The sequence below is a fragment of the Mirounga angustirostris genome, unplaced genomic scaffold (genome assembly GCF_029215605.1).
Source record: "Mirounga angustirostris isolate CCGP_5_RB_7025 unplaced genomic scaffold, mMirAng1.0.hap1 SCAF_7, whole genome shotgun sequence".
Classification (NCBI taxonomy): domain Eukaryota; kingdom Metazoa; phylum Chordata; class Mammalia; order Carnivora; family Phocidae; genus Mirounga; species Mirounga angustirostris.
In genome coordinates this window covers 122,603,144-122,630,588 of record NW_026991715.1, presented here as the reverse complement: position 1 = coordinate 122,630,588, position 27,445 = coordinate 122,603,144, and the positions used below count along the sequence as shown (strand labels likewise).

At 40.3% G+C, this 27,445-nt stretch overlaps 1 protein-coding gene and 1 long non-coding RNA gene across 3 annotated transcripts; one reads left to right on the top strand and one right to left on the bottom strand.

The window, feature by feature from the left end:
• Positions 1–656: 656 nt before the first annotated feature.
• Positions 657–18,325, top strand: LOC135365442 (uncharacterized). Of its 2 annotated transcripts, XR_010413301.1 has the most exons (4): positions 657–952; positions 11,529–11,753; positions 11,920–12,059; positions 18,031–18,170. It is a non-coding gene; the product is annotated as an uncharacterized LOC135365442 (long non-coding RNA). The 2 variants fall into 2 exon arrangements; XR_010413302.1 differs by lacking the exon at positions 11,529–11,753 and having other exon boundaries at positions 18,031–18,325.
• On the bottom strand, positions 18,097–27,196 carry LOC123835645 (small ribosomal subunit protein eS4, X isoform-like). Its single transcript, XM_045864822.3, is given in 2 exon segments — positions 18,097–18,180; positions 26,122–27,196. Coding segments are annotated over 2 exon segments (516 nt in total). The 5' UTR covers positions 26,590–27,196; the 3' UTR covers positions 18,097–18,132.
• Positions 27,197–27,445: the final 249 nt, after the last annotated feature.

The window sequence follows — 27,445 nt, the reverse complement described above, 5'->3', positions numbered from 1 at the left end:
ACCACAAATTACATATGCTTAAAGTATATGCCCTTCAACTAGAAAACATTGTAACACATCTCTAGGACAGTGAGGTTGACAACGATGGGTGTCATGTCAGCCCGCTGTGTTACCCACACCAGGCCTGTCATCCTGCTTCTACACCAGGCAACCATTGCCTGACGAGAATCAAGGTTCTTAATTTGGACAATGCCACTCTTTCTCATTTAAATCCTCCTGTAAAACATAAAATGCACATTTCACTCTCACATAGTCTCAGTTTTTTCAAGTCTGGCATGACGAGAAGGCAGCTGCATAAAAAAAGGGGGGGGCAGTGAAGTAGAGTGCAAAGACTATTATGAAATTGTTGTTCATTCCTGCTTTTTTTTCTTTGCCCTCCTCTGAAAGTAACTACTGAATTACTTCATCTTTCCATCTGTCTACACACAAGCTGTTTGTGTTATTAAGATATATAGTTAACCACTGGTTACTTCACACTTAACACTAAATCACAACAGAAAGGGAAAAAAAGGTTTCCTGTCTTCTCCCAAAGAAGTATGGAGAAACTATTTTCCATTATTAAAAGCATAAGAAAAAAAAAGAAACTGATCCAAGAGTCAAGAGACTATTTTTATATGTGAAAAAAATGTATTTTAGCCCGGCGTTTTAACATCAGTAATTCCCTTTGGAAACCAAATTTCCACTCTGTAATCGTGCCTCTGATGATTTAGAACTGAGTCAGTTGAACGTGATGCCTCTGGAATGCCAACTGGCTATGGAAGTGTGAAGAAGCCTGTGCTGACACTTGAGCAGCACCCACAGTCCTAAAGAAGGACCATCCCGAGAACCTCCTGGGTGCTGCGTGATGTCACAGCGAGGTAGAGCACGGCCACTACTCTAAAAGGAAAAGAATCTGGCTCCACCTTCCCAGGAAGAGGAATCCGAGCAGCTTCCTACAGGCAATTCTTTCAAGGTGAGTCACCCATACTCCCTCAGTACAGGTAAAGTTTACAGGAAGGACCATTTCGCCCTCCAGGCCAGCAAGAGCCACACAATCAGCTTCTGAATCCCAGTGTTCAACTCATCTCCAAACACATTTTTATTTAAATTTCTAAAGCCAAAGAATATACCTAATCATTGCCCCAGCCTTCTCTTCTTTTATAGGATCATTAATTTCATAGATATTTAGGTGCCTATTATGTGCAAGATATACTAGGCCCTGGACAGAGAATGGTTAACAGGAAAATAATAATAATAAAAGCCTACATTTTTTAGTCAAGTGGGAAAAACAGAGAAAAAGAACTGAGAAAGCTCTAAGAAGGAAGCAAACAGGCGGCTATAACAGAGACCCACACACAGCGGGGTCTTGCTCAAGGAAGTCTCACCTTCTAACTTTCACGTGCATTATGGTTAAAATTCAGGTTCCAGTTTAATGGGTCAGGGGTGGGACCTGGATTTATGCATTTCTTACAGACCCCAAGGTCTGCTGCTGGTTCACAAACAATATTTTTTAGTAACAAAGGCACTAGAGTTTCTCTAGGCACTGGTTTTCAAAGTGTGGTCACCAGACCAGCAGCTTCAGAATTACCTGCAAGCTTGTTGGGAAATGCAAATTCTCAGGCTCCACCCCAGACCTGCTGAATCAGAAGCTCTGGGAGTGTGGCCCAGCAATCTATGTTTTAACCAACTTTCAAAGTGATTCTGATGCCTACTCAACCCCAATTCAATAGCCCCTGGTCACATGTGCCTGCTGAGGACTCAAAATGTAGCTTATCTGAATTGAAATACACTGTAATCTGGTGAATCACACACCAGATTTCAAAGACTTGGACAAAGAGTGTAAAATGCCTTATTAATATTTTTTATATTGAATGTATTTTAAAATACTATTTTGGATATATTGGGCTAGATTAACTCTACTGTTAACATTAGTTTCACCTGTTTTATTTTGCTTATTTTAATGTAGCTACTAAAAAGTGTAAAATTACACATGGGGATAGCATGATAATTATACTGGGCAGTGCTGCAGTAAACTTTGAGAATTGTTCTGTAAAGCAATTGTTCTCAACTGGGACAGTTTTGCCTCCCAGGGAACATTTGGCAATATCTGGGGATATTTTTGGTTGTCATAAATGGGAGCAGAGGTTCTACGGAAATCTAGTAGATAAAGAACAGGGATGCTGATAAACATCCTACAATGAACAGGACAGCCTCATAACAAAGAATTATCCAGTTCAAAACGTCAATAGTGCTAAGGTTTGAGAAATCTGTTCTACCACAGTGATTCTGCCATGTTAGAATTACTCAGTAAGAGTTACAAGATTCTGATGCCTTTGCCCCTGGCCTATCCCTAGACTAATTAAATTGGACTCTCTGGTACAGGGGTCATGGTATTAGTTGTTCATTTTGTTTTCTTATTTTGAATTCCCCAGGGAGTCTAATGTACAGCCAGGGTTGAGAACATCTGTTCCAGAGGCATCACTCATTTATAAACACTCTGCGCTGCCAGTACCTACTACCCCTCAGCCCTAGACCTGAGCATTTACATTTTTATCAAGTTTCCAGGTGATGCCAAAGCTGCTGGTCCAGTGTGCTGTGGAGCGTTTACATACTGTTCAACATAGCACTAAGTACTTCTACTCTCCATATGGCCCAGCACCCAGAGAAGGCAGAGATTCCCAGGATTGGGCAATAGCTTCCCCTGTAGAAAAGGACAACCCCACTATCAAAGGTGGTGGGACCTGACTGGAAACTGAGGCTCTATCACAGTGACTTCCTCATTTTGCAGAGACAGATGCAACTCTTTCATAGAAGGAGAGGGGGTTAAAGAGGCCAAGTATTCACTTAAATCCTCGCTGGCCTATACTGCAAGCAGGGAACAAAAATTTCATTTGCTAGGTCATCTTCCTGAAACATCTTTCATTTGACTATTCAATTCCTGCCAATACACAGCTTAAACCACTTTAAAATAAGTTTTTATAGGGGTGCCTGGGTGGCTCAGTAGGTTAAGTGTCTGCCTTCAGCTCAGGTTGTGATCTCAGGGTCCCGGGATCGAGTCCCGCGTCAGGCTCCCTGCTCAGCAGGGAGTCTGCTTCTCCTTCTGCTGCTCTCCCTGTTTGTGCTCTCTCTCTTTGTCTCTCTCTCTCTCACTCACTCTCTCTCAAATAAATAAAAAATAAAATCTTTTAAAAAATAAGCTTTTATAGATTATAAAATTGTGCAAATTAAAATAACTTCTCCCTAAAATTAATTCTTAAGAAAGCAGGAGCCAGGGAACACTGGAGCTTTAAACAATGGTTCTCTACTCCATAATTAACTTTTGAAAAATGCATATATATACATATAAAATAGGTAGCCTCCATACAGACACCCAGACAGACAAACAGACACAAAGACACACACCCCATTACTTTGCGGAGCACATTGCTCAACTGCGCTGCTCCAGCCACACGGGCATGGTCACCTGCCTGTTCCCCACCCCATGCCAGGCAGCCTTAGGGCCTTTGCACCAAGACCCTTCCCCAACATCATCTGGATGAGTAACTTCCCACTTCCTCTTGGTCTTTGCTCAAATGTCATCTTCACTCTCCCATCTGGTCCTCTCTTTCTCAACTCCTTTTTCTCTGTTATACTGTTTTTCCCATAATACTTATTATATTTTATCAGTACTACATGATTTATTTATTCTCTTTATTGTTTATTGTCTCTCTTGTGCTGGAATTAAAGCTCCACAAGGGTAGAAATCTTAATTTTATTCATTGACATGACTCCAATGCCTAAAATGATGCCTGACACACAGTAGGTATGCAGTAGATACCTGCTGATTGAATAGATATTTTTAAAATCCAAAAACTGACAACTTTACTGCTTTTATTAAATTCTTTCCAAAATTTTTCTTTCGGGGGGGGTCTGTATCTTTGCTATATCTCAAGCAAAGAATTAGAAAGCTTATTTGACAAGCCATCGCAATGACACGGAGAATCCAAGCACCTTCTGAAACTGAAACACTGTCTCTGTGACAGTACCACAGCGAGTGAGACAAAATGATCACTGTCAAGGTCAAAGAGGTCCACAGAAGCCAGATTATTAAGGGTCTTGTGAATCAGGGTATGGAGTTTGAATTGTATTCCCAGGTAATCAGGAAACCATCGGAGGTTTTAGGCAGTATAAAGATACTGAGCATGGTAACATGTGGCTGATACGGCCCACTAGACTGCTGTGAGGGTGGCACTATCCGTATCTTTACTCAATAATCTATCTCCCTGGGCGCCTGGGTGGCTCAGTTGGTTAAGCGACTGCCTTCGGCTCAGGTCATGATCCTGGAGTCCCAGGATCGAGTCCCGCATCGGGCTCCCTGCTCGGCAGGGAGTCTGCTTCTCCCTCTGACCCTCCTCCCTCTCATGCTGTCTGTATCTCATTCTGTCTCAAATAAATAAATAAAATCTTTAAAAAAAATAATAATCTATCTCCCTGATCATCTGATGATGCAGAGCTTAGCAGGCATGGCCGTGCTGAGTAGCACTGTATTTACCAGAAGTGCAGAGTCAGTCTACCCTCAGAGTACTCAATTTAACATTTAGACCCTTGCTACTGAAAGGGTGGTCTGTGGACCAACACCAACAGCATCACCTGAGAGCTGGTAAGAAATACAGAATCCTAGGCCCCAACCTACAAAACCGCAATCTGCCTTTCAGCAAGATGCCCAGGTGCCTGGGCTGCACATTACAGCTGAAGCAGCGCTGCCCCACGGTACAGAATACTGGTGGACCTCTTTACTTCTAGCTCTGTGGGGACCACAGTGGGGAAGGGTGGCTGAGAGAGCCTTTCTCCCCATTCTCTAGATTATGCGTTCACTGGCTTTCTGTGGCAGTGACTTATATCCTTGACTAAAGAACCCAAAGAGACAACGAAACCTCCCTGCCTCACACTGAAGCAGAAGCGTTAGGAAGTTCTCCGTGTTCATGGTTTTTTCATGGTACATGGTTTTTTTCAAACTGTTTTCATGCAACTTTTCTCTTCACCTCATCAAAGCTTTAAAGGGTGGTCAGGGGACTCCTGGTGATTTCCAAGATCCCTTCGGGGGTTGCAAAGTCAAAGCTGTTTTCACACTAACACGATGACATTATGTGCTTTCTTTGTGCTCATTCACTCGGGAGGGTACAAAATACAAAAGGCCACACTGCAACTGACTCTTCAGAAACTACCACCTTGAGTGTAGTGTCAAGGAAGAATATCTGGTTACTTGAAAAGGCTAATAAAATGCTTCTCACTCTTCCAACTACGCATCTGTGGGAGGCTGATTTTCTTCGAATGTTTCAACTCAAATAACATACTACAACAGATGAAATGCAGATGCAGGTATGAGAACCCAGCTGTCTTTCATTAAGCCAACCATCAAAGAGATTTACAAAAATGTAAAATATTGCCAGTATTCTATGTTTTTCATTTTGGAAATAGTAATTTTTCGTGAAAATATGTTGTGTTAACATGCAAAAGAGTTATTATTTTAAACAAATTAAGTATTTTCCAAATTTTTAATTCCTAATACAGTATTATATTAATAAATATAGCTCATATAAACAACAGCTCTTTGAGTCCTCCACAATTTTTAAGAGTATAAAAGTGTCTGGAGATCAGGAGGTTTGGTAACTGCTTCATTTGAGCAAAGTAAAATGAAGACTGAAAACCCTCTTATGAGAAACAAACTCTTCAGGTAGAATGTTGGGTAAACAGGATGGAGCATACTCAAAAGAAAGAAGTCATCCTGCCTTTAAAATAAACAGAACCATGAGCAGGAATGGAAGTGTCTATATTAGGTTCTCAGTGTTCTCTTTATTATGGCTATTTACTCTGTCATAAATAACTGAATTGCTAAAATCAGGCACACATCCCACTTAGAACCCTGCTGTTCTCTCTGCCCCAGAAGGCTCTTGTATCAGCTGTCCATTTGACTCATTTTCTCACCTCCCTCAAGTCCATCAAAAATCACCATCCCAATGATGCCCACCCTGACCACCCAATTCAAAATCGCAACCCACCCCATTATTCACACACATTTCCAACTCTCTTCACCCCCTTTGCCTTTTCTTTTTTCATAGCACTTAGCACCTGCTAAAATACCATATAACTCATGTGTTTATTATATCTGTTGACACTACTTGCCCTTGCTAGAATGTAAGGTGCATTGAAGGAAGGCTTTTTGCCTGTTTTGTAATCTTATCCCAATCATCCCTTCTAGAGCAGTCCCCAGTACATGATGCCTTACAGTGAATACTGGTCAAATGAAGGAGAGTGAGTTTTGCAGATAGAGGCTGTGGAGCCTAGCAGATCAAGATTGGCTGTTAGACTTAAGCAGAACCTCAATTTGAACCTTATTCGGACAATTAGCAGGCTCGTGCTCTTGGGCAAGTTACTGAACTCTCTAGCCCTCAATTTTCTCTCATGTAAAATAGACCTCACAGGAGTGTGGTGAGAATAATAAGATAATATCTGAAAACTGCGTATCACCTAGAACTCAGTAAATGATCATTAAGCACACCACCATAGACTTCACATCATTATTAGCTACTTCATCTTTTATGCTCCCAGGAGGCAGTGTCTACAGTTTCCTGATTGGATTAAAGGCAATGGACAGCCCCAGGTTCACCTCTGCTACTTAAAGAGTAGCTCCATTTTCCATTGCTCAAGAAGATAATACCTTTCCAGACTCAGGGACATAAATAAAATAGCTTTAACTCATAGCATGTCTATGCTAGAAGTATTATGAAAGGTCATTTAATTAAACTTTTATGTTTTCTTAACAGGTAAGTAAATGGAAGTCTGAGGTGAAAAAGTTTTCTAAAAATCACATGGATTGTTCGCATAGACAGGAGAACCTAAAATCCCAGTTTCTGGAGTCCCAGGACAATATTCTTTCCACTCTAATCAGCATGGAAACTGTTTATTGGAACCCTTAAAAAGTCCCAAACTTGGGGCGCCTGGGTGGCTCAGTCGTTAAGCGTCTGCCTTCGGCTCAGGTCATGATCCCAGGGTCCTGGGATGGAGCCCCGCATCAGGCTCCTTGCTCGGCGGGAAGCCGGCTTCTCCCTCTCCCACTGCCCCTGTTTGTGTTCCCTCTCTCGCTGTGTCTCTCTCTGTCAAAGAAATAAATAAAAATCTTTAAAAAAAAAAAAAAAGTCCCAAACTTTTCATCTCATACAAGGTTAGCAAAAAGAAGTAGAAGATAATTGAGATCATGTCTGGAGTGGATACAAAATGCCTTTCTGTCACCCAAGCCTGTCATCTTTATAACTCATAATTAATGGTTTGCAGAACGGTGGACAAATAAATCCTACATATATACTGAAAGAACACTAAGTTCCTACATACAGCCGTCTAGAAGATTCTAATCAAGGAAAAGGAAAGGAAAGATAATTCAGTCAAGGAATTGCTGCTGTTTTTTCAACTTTAGATCTCCTAGACTGTATCTAGAAATTGCACATTTAATCAACTATTCATTAACCAATTTAGTAAACTATTGTGACTTTTTCCCTGAATACTGCTCAAAAGTGTCAAAAATAGTAAAATACATGGGATTTATTCTACTATTGTTAGAAGCACCTCCTAAATACATATTCAAAATTGGTCCACATGCTTACAGGTAGATAGTTATAAAGCTGGCTCTTCCACTTGTACAGACAAATGATCAAATGATATGCACTAAAAGAGAAATTGTGTAAAAATTTAAACATGCAAGATGTGACAGTCTGGTCCCTGATTAAGCCTCAAAAAAAAAAAAATTACTAAAAATAGACCAAGGAAGCAAACAAAAGAGTTGTTATGGAAACATATTTGAATCACTGAAAGCAAATTAAAGATTCCTCCTATTTGCCAAACATTACCACTCAGACACTACTGCACGATACAGGCCTGTGCAAATCAACATCATAAAACAGTACATGGAATGTAGCACTATGCTAGGCCTCCAAGACAGTGCAAAACACTGAATAATAAGAAATCCCCCACTGGTAGGTAATTATGAAGTTCTTTACCTAAAGAATTTAATCTTTAATCCATCTTAAATCATTCACTTATTTAACAAATATTTATTAAGCACCTGCCAAGTAGGGTTTGAAGCATCTGGAATTCAAAGATGAATGAAATCTTAATATATTACCAAGCTTAGAATTTCAGAAAGTCCAGACCAAGTCTGTTTTGAAAACAAGTGGTAGATAAGGAAAGGAGAATAAAAACATCCCTGTTTAGCTGGGGTAGATGTCACACAACCCTAACTACTGGGCAAAGGCTAAATGTATAATTATACAGAGTTGATTTAAGGAGAAAAACAAACAAACAGGAAATGTAGACACTGTTCTAACAGACTAATTTTAAGCTTCAGGGTCTGAAGAGGAAATGCAAGCAGTAATTTTATCATAGCTAAACAGGAAATATATGATCAAGGAAAGGCAAACACCTGTCCAGAACCAATGACAAGTATGCAAAATATGAGGGAAAGAATACATGGAGTCCTGATTCTGAAGAATACTGGGGCATCCACTGAGGAAAGTAGGCATGATATCATCAGAGATGACGCTCCCCTGCATAGGCATTAGGACATCTCAGTAATAAAGTATATTTGTCCCCACCCCATTTCTTACCTCAACAGACAATACCCAGCCAGAGCCAACACAGTATACACAAAGATTAGGTGGGACTTGGCAAAATGCCAAGTAATATGGAATAACAAAATGTCTTGGGTCATTCTAACCTTCTGAGAATCAAATAAATAAATGTTGCCTGTTTAGCTCTGGAAAACTAAAGGAATGGGGAGCATTCGGCAATTACTATCCCTAGCTGCAAATAAAAGCTTCTGGAAGGGTTCCTCAGCTTTTAGAGCCCTGAGCATCTTAAATAATTAACATTTCTTAACTAATCCCCTACAAAAACAATTTAGATCTACTCACATTTATTTGCTTGCATGTTTCCCCAGTTCTTCTCCCTAAGGAGACTGCATATATTGTAGTTAGGAGTATAACCTCTAACACTGGACAGCCTGGGTCAGAATCAGGCCCACCACTGTGGGCTATGTGATCTTAGAAGAGTTAATATTGCTTATCTTCAATTTCCTATCTGTAAAAGAGGAAAGACAGCAGAAACCTATGACTAGGGATTGTTGTGAGGCTTAACAAAGGCTACCATATGGTAAGATTTCAATAACTTTGGCCATGATGAGCATAGGGTGTTCACAGCGTAGGGAAATGTAGTGCCAGTGGCCATCACGGGCTTGAAGAGAGAGTGTGGTCAGCATAGTATAGTGTTTTTAATATTTTATTGTCCTTCTTACTAGGCTCCTGCTTAAATGAATTCAAGTATTGACATATATGTATATTTAGCTCATCTATTCCAGAATGCCCCATAGTGGTCCTATGGGGTCTCTCTGAACATCCCCTCTCACCTGTGGTGAAACATCTGGAAGGGTTATGCCTCTGTTTCCCTCATAAGTTAGGCTCTAAGTAAGTTAGTTCCCATTCTAGCACTTCTTTTGAAAAGCAGATTCCACACTGAGCCCTGACTTCCAACATCATCTAGCAGGAACATGGACAGTGTGTCTTCAGGGCCCTGCCCCATGCAGCCTGGCTGAGGGAGCAAGGTTCCCCAGTAAGTGGGGAAGATCACTTAAGTTAAGTGATCACTTACTTAAAGATCACTTGAAACCATTCCACTCTGAGAATGGGCCCCTGAGTCCTTGCTGGCCATGCAGACTTGATTTTCTTCTGTACTCATTAGTGCCTGGACAATAAACTAGCCCTGCCTGAATCTATAGGGCAGAATCCCTACAAGGTGCTTTAATGGTTCCTTGCTGTATGTTCAGAATGCACATATTATGTTCAATATACAAGAATTATTTAGATCTTGGGGCACCTGGGTGGCTCAGTCGTTAAGCATCTGCCTTCAGCTCAGGTCATGATCCCAGGGTCCTGGGATCAAGCCCCGCATCGGTCTCCCTGCTCGGCAGGAAGCCTGCTTCTCCCTCTCCCACTCCCCCTGCTTGTGTTCCCTCTCTTGCTGTGTCTGTCTCTGTCAAATAAATAAAATATTTTTTAAAAAAGAAGAATTATTTAGATCTTCAAACTATCAAGCCAAAGATAATGCTCCAAGTAAAAACAAACCTAAAAAAAAGTCATTTTAATTGAGAAAAAACATAACAGGAAGTAGAGTCATCTTTCCTGACTTCTTGGGTACCTTTTATCAGGATCTTTAATCAATACAGCTTAGAGCCCCAATACACCATGATCTTGAAACTTCATACCAGGTTGGATAAAGATCCCCAGAATATTGTAGCTTGAATTATTGGTACTTAGAATATAGAAATTAAAGCCATCAAATCTCAGGTTTCTCTAAACCAAGACTGTAGCATCACGAAAATATACAGTGTTGGTGGAAATGGTCCAACTGACCGCCACTCTGAGGCATTCTTTTTGGGCCCTCCTATGCAGAAAGCTGAAGGATCATTTGATGGCCTATGAATCTACCCTGTTTCTTCCACACCTCAACCTTTCCATTTTTAGCTCCAGCAATGCTAGAAAATATACAGAATATCATGCCCAAAAGAGAACTGACTTGAAGCAAACACTTTACAAATGGGCACCTTTTAAAAATCTGGCTCTCTTTTAAGAATTGTCACAGTTAAGAAATAAAATAAGGCACAGATTGTGGCTACCTAAATACCATAAAATACACTCCAATATTAGGAGTGTGTTTGCTATTATAATAAGACAAATGCCCAGTTATGAGGCAAAGACTAACTGAACTGATCCGGTTCCAAATGGAGATAGAGGTGTTTACTTTCAGCTATTTTTTTCCGAGAAGAAAAAATACATATTCCAAAGAGGTAGGTGCTCTTTCAGTAACAACACTATGCATCCAAATTCTCTGAAGGCTCTTGTCACATGCTGATAAGATTACTACTCTGCATGTTTTCTGTGGATAACCAAAGACCAAGGAGAACATATGCCTGCTTGGGTAAGACAACCAGCTAACGTGAAAAGTGAAGCTACTCCCCGAAGCAGCTAGAAACACTCACATTGAAAGAAGGCCAATCTCGTTATTCTGGTGGTCCTCAAAATTTTCAGGGCATAAAAATCACCTGGAATACTGTGAAAACTACATATTCCCAGAATTCTATCCCTCAAGCATCTCAGAGGATGCTTGAGGAGTAAGGCCCAAGAATTTGTATTTATAACAAATATTCCAGGAATATCATAGATGTATGATTAAAGGGTTGGAAATAGGGCCCACAGGCAAGGGCTAAAGAATGTGAGTTACTTAGAAAAACAGAGATAGGATTTCATTTTTTTTCCAAGTACTGTATATATAGATTATAGATAGAGATAATAAAGGAACAATTTTCTATTTTTACTAGACTGGACCACTTCAAATTCCAACAAAGACATATAGATAAGACAGGCTAACTGAACATTATGTTACTTGGCTAATTATAGTAAAGAACGGAAATTATAGATATTTCCTCTGGAAGGATTACAAGAATAAAGTATCAGGATTTCTTTCAGGGTTTTTTTAAAGAGCTGGACTTTCTAAAAACAGGGAAGACAAGGAGACTGCCCGGAAAGATTTATCATCTGATCCCATTGTGATCTTATGAGAGGAAAGAGCATCTTTTCCAAGAACTCTTGATGTCACTGGAGAACTGCTGTCACATGTTGGCCACATGACCCCAACACTGCTTCCATCTGTTTATCCTGTTCTTGCCAATCATTGTTTATGCCCTCACACAGGTAAACAAGCTACGAGAAAGTCAGTGCCAAATTAATTTGGAAGTAACTGGATTCCATTTAACTAGATGCTACCTGGAGGGGCAGGGGGGACTGGCTCTTAAATACACTCCTGCTATTCTTAAACTCAGCATAAGAGAAACCCTGAATCCCGTATCTTTTTTCCCAGGAAACATATGCAGCCCGTGCAGGTAAGAGGAGGAGGAGGAGGAGAAGGAAGAATAAGGAGGACTAGCAGAAGGAGGAGGAGGACAAGGAGGGGAAGATGAAATGGAGAAGAGGAGGGGGAAGAGGAGAAGGTCCTTCAGTGTGAGTGAACCACATTTTCACATATAATTGGCATGACCTGTTGTGCAAGAATGAATAATAACTTTGAGAGGGGGACATGAAAATATATTCATGTTCCTCTGATTGCCATATAGAAAATGTTGTAAAAATTACATTAGTTCCCCATGTGTTTTATTAGTACAGGGTTTCTCAACCTTGGCACTATTGACCTTTTGGGTCAGACAATTTTTTGTTGTGGAGGCTGCTCTGTGCATTGTAGGATATTTTGTAGCATCCCTGGTTCTACCCACTTGATGCCAGAAGCACTCCCCATCCCCATTTGGGACTATCAAAATATCTCCAGATACTGTCCCTGGGGGATAAAATCATCCATGGTGAAGAACCACAGTACTAGAGCAATAATCCAGCATGGTAATCTCAACCTGCTTCTAACTGCTGAAAGTAATTTTGCCTTAGTTAGCATCATTTCTGAGTCTTTTCCTCTGTCTTGTTGTTTAGACATAACAATACATAGGAAAGATGGGCAAGATTTCACCAGCACTAATGAATAGGAAACACACAACCAGGAGAAAATCACTGCAGATCATAACCCACCATGGGAACTCCCAAGAGAAAAAAAGCTGGGATAGAGCCAGAGTGCTCCCAGGTACCCATAACTCCCACAACTGAAAGTGGCCACAGAAGGGGACCAGAGTCATGGTTCTGCCAGTATCTTCTCCTTATTTGGACTGATCCTCCTCTGTACCTAGGCTTGAATGTACATAAAGATGTGATGTCAAGTAATGTTTGTTTTGGTTGTCACTTTGGTGACCTGGTATCTTAAAGTCATGGGTTTTGGAGTCATGCTAACAGAGTTCAGACCCTAATTCTGCCACTTACGAGCTGGTGATCTTCAACAAATGACTTTACCTATTCAAGTCTCAGTTCCCTCATCTATAAAATAAGAATAATATAATCAACTCTATGAGGTGTAGTGAGAATGAAATGAATTAATGTATGTAAAACAAAGGACCAATGTAAGCACTCAATGAATTCTAACTTTTTTTGTTGTCATTTCGTTGTTGCTTTTACTGCTACTGAAATCACTGACATCATCATCATCATACCAATGGATCCTAAAAGTTCTTAGACTCCAATGAGTTCAGGAATTCCAGGCCAAGGACCACTGCTTCAGCCCATTCCCCCTTTCCTCTTTGACATCTAAGAAATATCTATAATCTAACTTAACCCCACTGGGTGAATTCATAGTAAAGTGGTGTTGTCTTTGTCACTAACCCAACTATCATTACCAATTTTATGAATATCTTTACAAGGGTGCCCTCTATGTCTTAAATTGAAAACATAATCCTAACAATGAGAATTTCAGGCATTGCAACAAATTTGAGGCCAGATTTGGAGGGTTAGAAGGACCTATCAATTGATCTTCATTCACAGCATCTTATAAGAAGCCACCCAAGAATAAGCAGAATCAGCTTTTCCAGTGTCTCCACCTTCAGTCAGTGGTAGGAAGAGAGGGTGAAAGCTGGCACTGAAACAGAAAATGTGGCTAGTGACAATATGCGACTGTGAACTTTCAGTTTCAATATCCCTTTCATCCTTCACCCCTGACTACTTGCCAGAGAAACTGCATACTTCTCACAGCCTGCAAAAGTCATGGCCCTCTTCTCTCCCAAGAGAAATCTTAACCATGCTTCAAAGATCAATTCAAAAGTACTGCTCCATGAAACATTCTCTGACAGCCCAAAGTTGGAGGCAATCACTCATAGAACTGTAGAGCAAGAAGAAAGCTTTGCTAATTTTAGGGTCTGAATAAACTTCATGGTTTAAAGATACAATCAAAAGGCTTGTGGTAGAAAAAGAACCAATGAATTCCAACTATCCACACTCCACTTGAAATTATGAATTACTTTTTTTCAGTGTTTCAGTTGTTGGGGTTTTGTTCATCTGCACATATTTGTCTCAGGGTCTGCTTTTATAGGAATCCAAGCAAATCCAGTTCATAATATTTATGCCTGTGAGGGTGTAAGGAAGTAATCAGACCCACACAGTATGTGGTAGGAACATATATTTTCACAGACTTTGAAAGGTAATTGAACAGGCTGTCAAAAGTTTAAAAGGGCATACCCTTTGAACCAGGTATTCATCTTCTAAGACTCTCTCCCATAGTAATGCACACAGAAGCACAAAGATAAATATGAGGTGTTGTCTGTGGAATACTATATAATGGAGAAATACTGGAGATATCTGTTAATATATCAGTCAAAATATCTGTCATTAGAGGGGTGCCTGGGTGGCTCAGTTGGTTAAGCAACTGCCTTCGGCTTAGGTCATGATCCTGGAGTCCTGGGATCGGGTCCCGCATCGGGCTCCCCACTCAGTGGAGAGTCTGCTTCTCCCTCTGACCCTCCCCGCTCTTATGCTATCTCTCTCTCATTCTCTCTCTCAAATAAATAAAATCTTAAAAAAAAATCTGTCATTAGAATAATAATTAAGTTACAGTGTAAGCATTCTATAAAACACAACGAAACTATTAAGCATGAGTTTGGTCTATATTTACTGCTAAGGAAAGATGTTTATGATATACCAATAAGCAAAGAAAATCAAATTTAAAAGACATATGTATTGTGTTCTATATCTGTTATTTTTCTCTTTCTATCTGGAAATACACACACACACACACACACACACACACACACACACCCCCCTCAGACTATTAGCATGGTTACTACTGGGGAGGGAGATGACTTAGAGGTAAAAGTGGTGGTCAAGGTGGTACAGAAGGGAAATGCCTCTATATTTTTCTAATGACTGCACATTACCCTTAAAATTGAAAAAGAAATGCAATGCATTTGGAAATGAACATCTGAAACATTCTTCATCATTTTTTCTTAAACTCCACCATCAGTACTGGCTGCAAGAGAATTCAGAGGATTTTAGCTACATAATCTCTTATCTGACATACACTAGTATAAAAGATGGGTTGTAACCAGATTTAAGCTCACAAGTGATCTAAACAGTAATTAAGAAGAACAATTATCTGTTGACACTTTTGTCTTATATATGATTGCTTGCTCTTTTAAGATGAAAAATGTCGCATGGACAGAAAATATACTTCAAATACTCATTATGGTTTTCATAAGCAAACTAAAGAAAATCATAATTACAAGGATAAACAGGAAATTAAAATCAATGATAAACATATGCCTAAGCCTCCAGAATTTTGTTTTGTTTTGTTTTGTTTTGTTTCTTTATTCAGGAAATTAAATGATGTTAAATGACAAACATTTGAACTCTTTCAAGTGTTTGAGAGGAAAACTATGGCAAAAGACATTACTGGCAGTGGGACTGAAGAGATTTTTTTTTAATGCAGTGAAAAACTAACTACCAAGAAGAGCCAACCCATTGTGACCCGTGATTTTTGGCTGCAGAATTTGCTTTCCATAGGATTCTATGAGCGTGCGTGGGTTTGGGAGATTACCTGCAGGCTCGTTACAGTGAATCCCATAATGTAGTAAGAAAGAAAGGGGGTTGGTGGTGAAAAACATGGCCCTTGCTTGGGTGTGTTATTGTGAGCAAAGAATCCTAAGTTTTAACTTTCTGTAAACTGGGAATACTTATATTAAATGGCAAGGTTACTCCAAGGATTAAATGAGAACACATAGATAGATGTGTTAGATAGATAACGACTACTTACATGTTGATTTTTGTCATTATTCCATTTGTATTTTCTTAAACTTTTGTATTGGGATGCATAATAGCATGATGACTGGGGCAGCTGGGTGGCTCAGTTGGTTAAGCATCTGTCCAATTCTTGGTTTTGGCTCAGGTCATGCATGATCTCAGAGTCATGGTGACTGAGTGAGCCCTGCATTGGGCTCCACTTTCAGTGTCGAGTCTGCTTGAGATTATCTCCCCCACTCCCTCCCTCCCCGCCCCGCTCCTCCCTCAGCTCACACATGCTCTCTTTCTCTCTTAAGTAAATCTTAAAAAAATAATAGCATGATGACTAAAAGATGTAGAAGACTTGAATAATACATCACTTCCGTAAAATTATTCCTAATCACCGACAGCCTGATCAATGTGACTGGCAGGTATCTCTGGAAACTCAGGAGGAACAAATAAGCTGGCACTGACATGCAGCAGCAAATAATGTCTATTAAATCACTTGGTTAATGATACAGGGTCCATTCATTCAGCCAATACTTATTGAGTATGAACTGTGCTTCATGCACTGTGTTAGAGTCTGTGGACAGACTGTACTGAGCAAAACAGGGTTCCTACCCTAACAGCTTAGAAATTAGTGCAGATAAAAGGCATTAGGAAAAAAATTCATAATTCTAAGTATGCAGTAGTTAGAAGACAATGCCAGGAATCACTGTGAGAGAGTGGCGAAGTGAGATAAGGAAGGGAAGAGACCAATAAAGGATACACAGACTAGCCAGCTACCTGTATGGTAGAGTGGTGAACTGTCTGAGTTTATGTGGAATTAAGAAGGTTCACATGACACAGGACTTTTCTATGCTAAAATTGGGACAGTCCCCAAAAAATCTGGAATGAGTTGATCACCTTATTGTATGAGCAACTGGGTCTCAATCATTCAGGAGACCTTCACAGAGGATGCATAGAACACAACTTAGAATTATCTCAAAAAAAAAGGCAAGGGAGTATTTATCCCTCAATGGCTTAACCCTCAGTGGTTGAGGGAGGGTCACTCCAAGGCACTATCTTTCATTTACTCTCCATCTGACCTGTGCGTGCTCCTGTATCCAGGGAATGCCCTCCAAGAAAGACAGAGGAAAATGTTGGCATGTCTAAGAAGTGTTTGCAGGCAAACTCTGGGGTCACCCAAAGGGATATCAGCAGGGCACCAACACCATATGACACATGATTATTTTCCCCCATCTCATAGGCAAAAGGATGATTTCAATGTTATTTTCATTTGGATTCTCTAACTAGTGGAGAGTTTAGACCTAACTTCATATTTACATCCCTTCTTGTGCATTTAACAACAACTTTAGGGTAGGTTATTTTCTTGGCCTGGGACAACTGAGCTCCATAATAAAAAGCAAAAAAAATTTCATTCAATTTACCTAGAATATGTGCATGTGGGGGTGGGGGTAGTGATGGGAAGCAAGGTAAACTCTTTCGTGCGAACTGAAGGTGAGAATTGATCATTTAGTCATACTGTTCCCAGTGCCATAATCCTTGTTCTACTTCCCTTTACCTTTAAAGCAGAATTGAGATCCTTGAGTTTTGTCTGTCATATTTTTCAAGTTCCCACTGAGCTGAATTATGGGCATGATTCATATCTGTCTCTCCTCCAAGGCTCTTCTCACATACCCATTTCCTCTCAGGTGTATTTTCAGATCACTCCTCATTCTCCATAAGCTATAAACTGCTGTGGGTGTGCACTGCCTGCTTTCACTTCTGCTGGGACCACTGCTGTACACTTCTGTTTTCTTCAAGCCTCACTCACTGCAGCCTATTTTGAATGGGACTCTAGCTCACTCGGGGGGAATCAGGGATGTTTAATGAGCTGTCATTACTGAAATCTAACACACTCAAATCTCTCGTGTAACTGAAAACCCAGGATGTTGCTTAGCTTACAAGCTACAGGCTAGGGAACTCACTGTATCATAATAAGAACATGAGCTTTGTACCTTCAGAAGATAACTAAATTATAAATTTAAACTTTAGATCCTGTCACTTCATTGATTAAACCCTCAAATATTTCTGCGACTACCTAAGACCTGTTGTCATTAATTTTACCTAGTTTTATGCATTCCATTTCACCGTGTTTCTCAAAACATTTCTCAGCCCTTTACCAAAGCTATCCTCCAATCATGATTATAAACTGACAGTACCTTAGAATGATGATGTTTGATGATTTTACTACTGAGCAGCAAGTAATCTATATAGTTCCTGTCTCATAAACAAATTGCTTAGACTTTTTCAGCTAACCTTTTGTCTCAAAAATGTGTCCTTATTTCAGAGTGGACCAGCCTTCATTTAAAAATACAGCAACTGAATAACAAGACTGTAAGGGACCTACCTGAGGTCACACAACTCGTGGTCAAGGCTAGAAGTTCTCTTCCTATGCTGCTTCTCTTTCATCTATGTCATCCATCTTCTTCTTGCTTCTCTGGAAAGAAAAGAACATCGCAGACAGTCATCTTCCCATTCATCCACCTAACTCAGACCTCTGTGCTTCAGGATTTTCCTCTGCCACCACCATGCCCCACCCTTCAATCATTCCGTTTCAGAGACAATCGGACTGGCTTCTTTGCAGGACCTTGACAGCACTGACCTCCACAGGCATGGCATGAATTCCAGGAGCACTTGCAGCCTTTTCCAGACATTTGGTACTCTCAGTATCCTATCTGGATAGTTATTTACATCTTCATAAATAATGTATCTGTCTGCCTAACTGCAAAGTCAAGGCCCTTGAGGACACACTACCGATTTATATAATTTGTTGCATTCCCCACCATGCCTAAATGCCTATCACTATGCATATGATAGATGTTTCACAAATATTAGAGAGGATGCTCATGACAATTCCATATGTAATTATATGCATTACTTACATGTATATGTTATATATGTGATATATACGTACATATACACAAATAATTTTAATTGTTTATTCTTGAGAATAAAATTACATTTAGTACTGAAAAAATAGTAAGCGATACTGGCTCCCAAATACAGTGCTGCCTGTACAGAGACCTGAGCAGATTTCAACAAGTGTGTCTACGTGAAATAAAGCAGGGAAGTTATTTCTTGTATTTTGTTGTGATTTTTGTGTTTGTTAGAGCAATCACAGTATGGAACCAAAGAGATGAACCTGCATTTAGAGAGCTAACAATTTTTAGTAGACTCCTGATGTGAAATGTTTTTATTCAATTTACTTCCCCAGTGATGGCAAAGCTGAGGTCAAATTCTGCAACATTTGGAAAACCGATAAAACGTAAAGGCAATGTTTGTTGTAGAGTTCCAGGGCCAAAGGATTATGAGGCACAGAGCAACACTTCTATGGGTCAATGGACAACAGGGCCAGAGAAATGCAACTCATGTTTTTTATCTTGCCATGCCTTTAGCAAGGTTTTAGGAATGATATTCTGCCCAAATTTCTCCTTTAAGGTATATGTGGGGATCTCTAAGGTGAAAAAAGGGTTAAGATAGGACTTCAGGGGGCAAAATGTAAAAAAAGGAGAAGCTTTAGCTAAACAAAAAGAGTTGTTTGGGGGCGCCTGGGTGGCTCAGTCGTTAAGCGTCTGCCTTCGGCTCAGGTCATGATCCCAGGGTCCTGGGATGGAGTCCTACATCAGGCTCCTTGCTCAGCGGGGAGCCTGCTTCTCCCTCTCCCACTCCCCCTGCTTGTGTTCGTGCTCTCGCTATCTCTCTCTCTGTCAAATAAATAAATAAAATCTTGGGCGCCTGGGTGGCTCAGTCGTTAAGCATCTGCCTTCGGCTCAGGTCATGATCCCAGGGTCCTGGGATCGAGTCCCACATCGGGCTCCCTCCCCCGGGGGGAAGCCTGCTTCTCCCTCTCCCACTCCTGCTGCTTGTGTTCCCGCTCTCGCTATCTCTGTCTCTGTCAAATAAATAAATAAAATCTTTAAAAAAAAAAAAAAAAGAGTTGTTTGTTTTGACCATCAGGTATTTAAGGGTAAGCAACATTTACAGCTCTACCAGACTAAGACAGGCATGAACTGCCACATGGAAGCTGGGAATTTTGTAGGCAAAGGAGGAAACATGTTAGGAGAAGAGTATGTATTGCTACACAGGTGAGGTACACCTTAAATGCTCCAACAGGGATTTATGCAAAGCCAAAGCTTTGAAGCTGCCACGTGGTAGACAGGTACTATGTGAATACAAGTTCGCATGCCTGAATGTGCACAAAATTCCCAAAGTAGAAATTTTAGCTCGGAATTGTAACCCAAGTCTTCTACTGCCCTAAGGAAAGGGTAATAATAAGAGCCTAATGTTCCAGAGCCCAGGAGTGGGTGGCTTTTGGACAGGACACTTCTAGCAGGACACTGGTGTCAGCTTATTCAGCACACCTCTAGTCCCCAAAATGTGTCAATAAAGGGCTAGACATTTGGGCCTTTGGAGCTTAAAATGACCATTCTGAAAGTAGCCAACAAAAATTAATAAACTATGCCAACCTATAAAACATGAAACCACAGAAAGATATGGACACTCACATTGATACCCATTCTATCCGTTGAGTAGCAAAGAGCTAAAAGAACAAAAAAGCCAGGAACTGTCACAAGAATCATTGATCTTCACGGTTCTGTTGTGTTAGAAAGCAAAATAGAAAAGTTCGCATTTGTGAGACTGGAAACACGTGCACATACATATATAGTTAATGAGGTAGTATAAAGTGAGGAAATCTAGTTCCCCTACTTGGATAGAGTAGATGGGGTTTGGCACAATTCCATGGAAAAATAAAGTGACAAACATTTCAATATTCCTTATATAAGGTGGTATTAGAAAAAGAAATGGTCTGGTACATAACCTGCCTTTCTCTTCAAGGAAACTCTCAGGGCACCAGGGTCAACATGAGACTTTGAATGGATAAAACTCCTGTATTCTTCTTCAAATTTTTTTGGAAGTTGGTAGAGTAGAAAGCATAATTTTTTTATATACATAATACGGAGCTTAAAAGTTAAGCATGGCACAATGGCAAGGAAATGTATTTAATCTTATCTTCATATTTGGACTTAAAATAGAAAACAAACTATTCTGGCCAGTTGCCCTGCACCAAAATCATATTCCATATTCTTCCCTAAAACCAGACATCAAATTCTAAAAGCCAAAAAGCCATCACTGACCTTAGACCCCAAAAAGAGCCCAGTAGGATGAACATAAGCAGGCTGAACTATGTTTATATTCTTTTTTTTTTTTTTAAAGATTTTATTTATTTATTTGACAGAGAGAGACAGAGTGAGAGAGGGAATACAAGCAGGGGGAGGGGAGAGGGAGAAGCAGGCTTCCCGCGGAGCAGGGAGCTCCATGCGGGGCTCGATCCCAGGACACTGGGATCATGACCTGAGCCGAAGGCAGACGCTTAACGACTGAGCCACCCAGGTGCCCCCTATGTTTATATTCTTAGATCAAGTTTATTATGAGTATAACCCCTGCATTTTATAGTAAGTTATCTCATGCATTTTATTATGAGTTACTTGGTATGGCTACTGGTCAGATCTGCGACAGGCATTTCCATGAGCAAAAAAAAAAAAAAAAAAATAGTTGTTTTTCTTTAACCTTTCTGAACAACTCTGAGTCAAGACCAAGCCCAGGTTACCTGCTATGATTCAAGGAAACGCAGTTCTAAAATATGACAGAACAGTGAACAGTTCAAAGGCCAACCTTTGAACCTTGTGCTTTGGGTGTTCAGAAGTCACTGATAGAATGCAAACACCCTTGCTAGGTCTATATCATCTCAGGCCTTATCAGCCGACAGCAAAGCTGTCTTCTATCTATATTCAAATAGCCCTTTAATCAAGACCTAAAGCATAATTTATATGTTTTTTTATAATTTCCTTGTTGGTTTAAGTATTTTATATTTGAAAAAAAAGTTATCTGGGGTATTATCTAGAAAACTTGCTTAACCTTATAAAGTTGAATCAATATGGTCACTGAATTTTAGGAAGGATTAATGATCAAGCATATATAAAATACCAGATTTAAGTAAACCTCGTATTTCCCAATACCAGGATGTATCCTATAAATGTCATTATTTTGAATTAAGAATTAATGTTAACATTCCCGAATGTTTAAGTGTTTGATAGAATTTGCAAAAAAAAAAAAAAGTTTATTTTCAACGTTTCTTTAAACTTAAAATAAAGCTTACATTCATGGCCACCGACAGACAGCAAAACTCTTGTACAACTGCAGCCCAAGTTTAATACAGAGGTGGTGGTTTGGGATGGTGGCAAGTAGAGACGACAAGAAGCCAAAGAGAATCAAGAGAATCAGTATTTGTCTCTGAACAGTCAGCCTAACCCAAAGTTGAGACCTCACAAGTATAAATTCCAAAAACAAAAAAGAATAATCAAGAATATAATCAGGCTACCTGGAGAAAGACAGAGACATCAGGATCCTGGAAAAAAAAAAAAAAAGGTGGGAACGTATGGGAGCATCATAGTCACAAACAAAGGAAATCTGGCTCAGAAAAGAGATAAGGAAGCACCAAGATATAAAGTAACCAATGGACGGGCGCCTGGATGACTCAGTAGGTTAAGTGTCTGCCTTCCACTCAGGTCATGATCTCAGGGTCCTGGGATTGAGCCCCACATCGGGCTCCCTGCTCAGCGGGGAGTCTGCTCCCTCTCCCCCTGCCCCCTGTTCATGTGTGAGCTCTCTCTCTCTCTCTTGCTCTCACTCTCGCTCTCACTCTCAAATAAATAAATAAAATCTCTAAAATTAAAAATTAAAATTAAAAAATAAAGTAACCAATAGAAACAAGGGAAAATCACTGATTTGGATTGCATGTGCAAGAGATGCTGCCAGTACCCAGGCTACAGCTGTCACGTTCTTCTATGCCTTGACCCAAGCTTGTGGTTAATTACTTGATCAGCCAGCCTCCCTCTCCACAGGGTTTTGACAATCTCAGTGACTATCTGGTTTTGCTCTCATTGGCACCAGTATGGGCTAAATAAAGTACTTATGTCTGGTCTGTCATCTAGCACGTGCTCAAAAAACATTCATTGGTTTTTATATCCTCTTAACTACAAAACAACAACCAAGGATCAGATATGTTTTCCTATTAATAATTGAATGAATATATACATACTAAAATTCCAAAAAGTGTTTTTGAAGAGTAGAGTGTGAGGTTATATCTGAAAAGTTTTATAGATATCTTTGAGGGTTGAGCTCTTAAAACCACCTTGTCAACGAATCTTGGAGAACTAGAAGTGTGTATAAAACTCTTTATGATGCTAACAAGGTTCTGATTAGCCCCAAACCACTTACAGCCCAGGGGGAAAATTCTAGCTCTCCAGAGGCTTCTTCCCACATCCAAAGAACTTCAACTGTTCTTTGAGGTGACTTATGGTCACTGTTCTACTAGAAAGCTTCTTTTCAAATCTGTGCAGCATGCTACTATGTCAAACTCTGAAATGCTGCATGTGCTAAAGTAAGTCAGAGATGACTGGCCAGATTAGGGGAAAAAATATTGTGGGCAGGCAACCAGAGACAAATTTGGCAAGAAAGGATGTCAGTGGGGATTTCCAGAATCTCTACACTGAAGGATAGTGATACTGATTACAAATAATTTAGCAGTGAGTTAGTGAGGAGAATCCACCAGTGGCAGAAACTATAATACTTTTTAGGGAAAAAGGAGCTTAAGGACTATAAAAAACAAATGCCAAGAAGGTAACCTACAACCTACAACTATCAATTCTGCCATAGGGAAACAAGGGAAAGAAAATGTTTCATAGAAAACCGCTTCACAACAAACACCAAAACTACTCTCCTGACAAGGTCTTACCACAGATATTTTTCACAGATATAATTTCACAGATATCTAACTCTCCACTATACCACAAAATGCTTTTCTAAGATTTGTGCTATCTTTATAGTATCTGGCAATTATGGAACAGGCTTCACTTTTAGCTAAAAGAAGGACTCATCACTAGGACATGAATTACTTTTAGCCCAGACAAGCCACAAAATGTACAGCCTCAAATGAATGTTCAAGGCTCTCAAAACACACACACACACACACACACACCACCACCACCACCACCAATAACACAGATAGAAACCACAGACCAGTGTTCTTAATTTCCAGTTACGGCTTGTCATGAAGAGTCCCCTCTCTTATGTATCTCTGTGCCACAAAGAAAAGGAAAAGATGTGTATAATTCTAGTTTTAACACTAAGCGAGACCCTTTCCTTTCTCTCTGTGAACACTTCAGGGGTTTGTCACTGCCCCCAGAAAATGTACTATCAAGGCCCACAACCCTACCTATGTGACTTTTTACAGAACAAGGAAGTTGCCGCTGCCTGTCTTTTACAGCGGCCACATGCGCAGGCTTCTCAGTGCAAACCACAGCAGCTTGGGTTTGCTAAGAGTCCTACCACCAGAGCAAATGTGCAAAGAGGCTCTCAGTCATCAGCCACCAAAGGAGGAAACAAATACCTCACATGGCACATAGAGAAAGCAAATGCTCTGGCAGGGTGTTGCCTAGAGCTTCCAGAAAAGGAAGTAACAGGTAGCAAACCAGACCCAGGACAGAGTGAATTCTTTATCTGGTGAACCCACACAAGGCTGTAACCTTGCTGATCTCAAAGGTCAAAAAAATACAGCAGATGCATTGTTCCCATGGATAGGGAAATACAACTATTTGAAATGCCTTCCATCACCATAAAATTTTGGTGCATTTAAATAATACTTAGATCTTGTACATTTATCATATGCATTTTTCCATGTTACAGGCAACTAGATTTCCTCTCAAAACTCTGTAATACAAGCTAAGCAAATCCTCCAAAAATTGTATCTGTTGGAGAAATTACTGACATTGTTCACCCCCATATACAGTCATATACAGAAGACATCCTTTTGAACGGTTACATCCCTCTGATTTCCAATCTTTGGGTCAGAGAATTAGCCTAAATAAAGGCATCTTTAGAAAACCAGATCTAATTTCTTTATAGCAAAAAGGAACAGCACCCTAGCAATACAGTACACAAATGGAAGATGGCTGAGAGGAGAAAAACCAGGCTCTGAGCCGACATTATTTTTTTTTTAAAGATTTTATTTATTTATTTGACAGAGAGAAACACGGCGAGAGAGGGAACACAAGCAGGGGGAGTGGGAGAGGGAGAAGCAGGCTCCCTGCCGAGCAGAGAGCCCAACGCGGGGCTAGATCCCAGGACCGTGGGATCATGACCTGAGCCGAAGGCAGGCAGATGCTTAACGACTGAGCCACCCAGGCGCCCCGAGCTGACATTATTTTGGCCAATGTGTTCTTTAGCTACCTATTTCTATCCAGTGAGGGGCAGCACTGATTTTTCTTCCCAATAAAGAAAGACAAAAAGAAAGAAAAGAAAAAAGAAAAGAAGAGAAAAGAAAAGAAAAAAAAGAAATGGAGAGGAAGAAAGAGAGGGGGAGGGAGGAAGGGAGGGAGGGAGGGAGGGAAAAAGAGAAAGAGAGAGAGAAAGGGAGAAAGGGAGAGCGAGGGAGAGAAAGCAAAAGCAAAGGAGGAGAGAGAGAGGGAGAGAAGGAAAGAAAGAGAGAGAGGGGGAGAGGGAGGGAGGGGAGGAAATGAGCATATCTTCCAAACTATATTATGTAAGAAATCATTAAGTATATAGGAATGTAGTTTAGGACTTCCCTTCCAAGCAGCTGGGGTCCAGAGTGAGCCTGCAGACCTCCTAGCTCCTATTTTAGGTATTTTAGGAGGAGGGGGGGGACTGTTTTGGGACTGAATCACTTTCCAAAGAATGCATTCAGTGTCCATCGACCAATCCCTCATATCTCTGCCTCTCCTGGGCTGCTGAGCTGGTCTTCTCCTTTCCTAGACACCTGACAGTTCCAGAGCTTGGAAATAAGAGCTTGAAAGACAGCTGAAAAAAGATCATGTGTTAGGAGGATGCAGCGGGGGGGTGGGGGGGTGGGGGGGGTGCTGTTGTACTTAACTGGAATTATTAAAGTTAAAAACCAAACTAGAAGCAGCCTATGGCAGATCAAAAAAGGCCAAAACTTCTTTGATACTCTTTCCTTCAAGAGATGGGGTCTCTTGGGGTCTGGTCTGTTGGGCCACCAGTCTCTTGTCTCTCTCTTCAGCAATGGTGAGATGGATACCCTTTCCACAGGGAGGAGAAATCCATGGTTTCTTGCCTTTGCCAATAACAAAAATGTTGTGGAGAGCTGGGTGGCAAAGCTGTTGCCATTGGCATCTTTCACGTGAATTACATCAAAAGAACCAGGGTGTCTCTCTCTGTTGATGATCACACCAATTCTTCCCAGGTTAGCACCTCTGGTCACCATATAGAACTTACCAGTATCAAACTTGATGAAATCAGTAATCTTTCCAGTCTCCAAATCAATCTGAATGGTGTCACTCACCTGGATGAGGGGATCAGGACAGCGGATGGTGCAAGCATCATGGATCACCAGATGAGGGATTCCTTTTGTCTCCACAAAGATCTTTCTCACTTTCCACAACTTACACTTGGCCTTCTCAGGTGTAATCCGATGAACAGCAAAGTGACCCTTGGTGTCATAGATCAGATGGAAATTCTCCCCAATCTTGTCAGTGCTGATGACATCCATAAAACCAGCAGGGTAGGTTATATCAGTTCTGACCTTGCCATCAATCTTAATAAAACACTGCAAACAGATCTTTACTTCATCCCCTGTTAGGGCATACTTAAGCCTGTTCCTTAGGAAAATGATGAGATGGAGTCACTATCTCAGCTTATGGGGACCAGTAGATGGGTGAGGGGCAAACACACAGGTCAATTTATCCAGCATCCACTGCTTTGGAACTGAATCACTTTCCCACTTCAGATGCTTCTTGGGACCATGAACCATGGCTGCGCTAAGCACAAAAAGAGGACCACCCCCTTCTGGTCATGAGCTATAATGCTTATTTGAAATTACCAGGTTTATGGTAGTTTGCATACAGCAATAGATAACCAGTACACAGCGTCTGAGAAGAGTACATAATTTTAAAAACAAAATCTCCAATTACAGAAAACTCAATATATTCCAAATTTTAAAAACCAGTTAAAAAGTTTTACTATAATCTAAGTGTAAATGTTCCATAATATGTATAAGGGAAGAGGAAAGCTAGGGAGCAAAAGTATGCACCTCTTGCCTGGTTGGTAAGTCTTCCCAAAACAGATATCATGTAATAGGTATGTTTCTGAAAGTTGTCTATAAGTTACATCATTGTAAATCTTTGCAACAAATATCAACTGAGTAACGGCTACATGTCAGTCACTGTGTTAACCACCAGGGTTGTAATAATGATCAAAATAGCATTTCTGCCCTTGAGAATCTTGCTCTCTAGTGGACAACTGACTAGTTAATACGTAAATTTTAAAATGGATTTAAATCAAGAGTTAGCAAACCTTTTCTATAAAGGACCACATAGTAAATATTTCAGGCTTTGCAAGCCAATTTTGCCAAAATAGAGCAAAAGCAGCTTTAAACAATACGTAAATGAATGAGAGCAACTGAGTTCCAATAAAACTTCATTTTTGGACACTAAAATTTGGATGTCATATAACTTTCATGTATCTTAAAATATTATTCTTCTTTTGATTTTTTCAACCGTTTGGAAATGTAAAAACAATTCTGTACAATAGGCAGTAAACTGGAGTTGACCCTCGGGCCATAGTCTGCCAAACGCTAGTTTTGATTTTGATTGGATTGACCTAAAGCA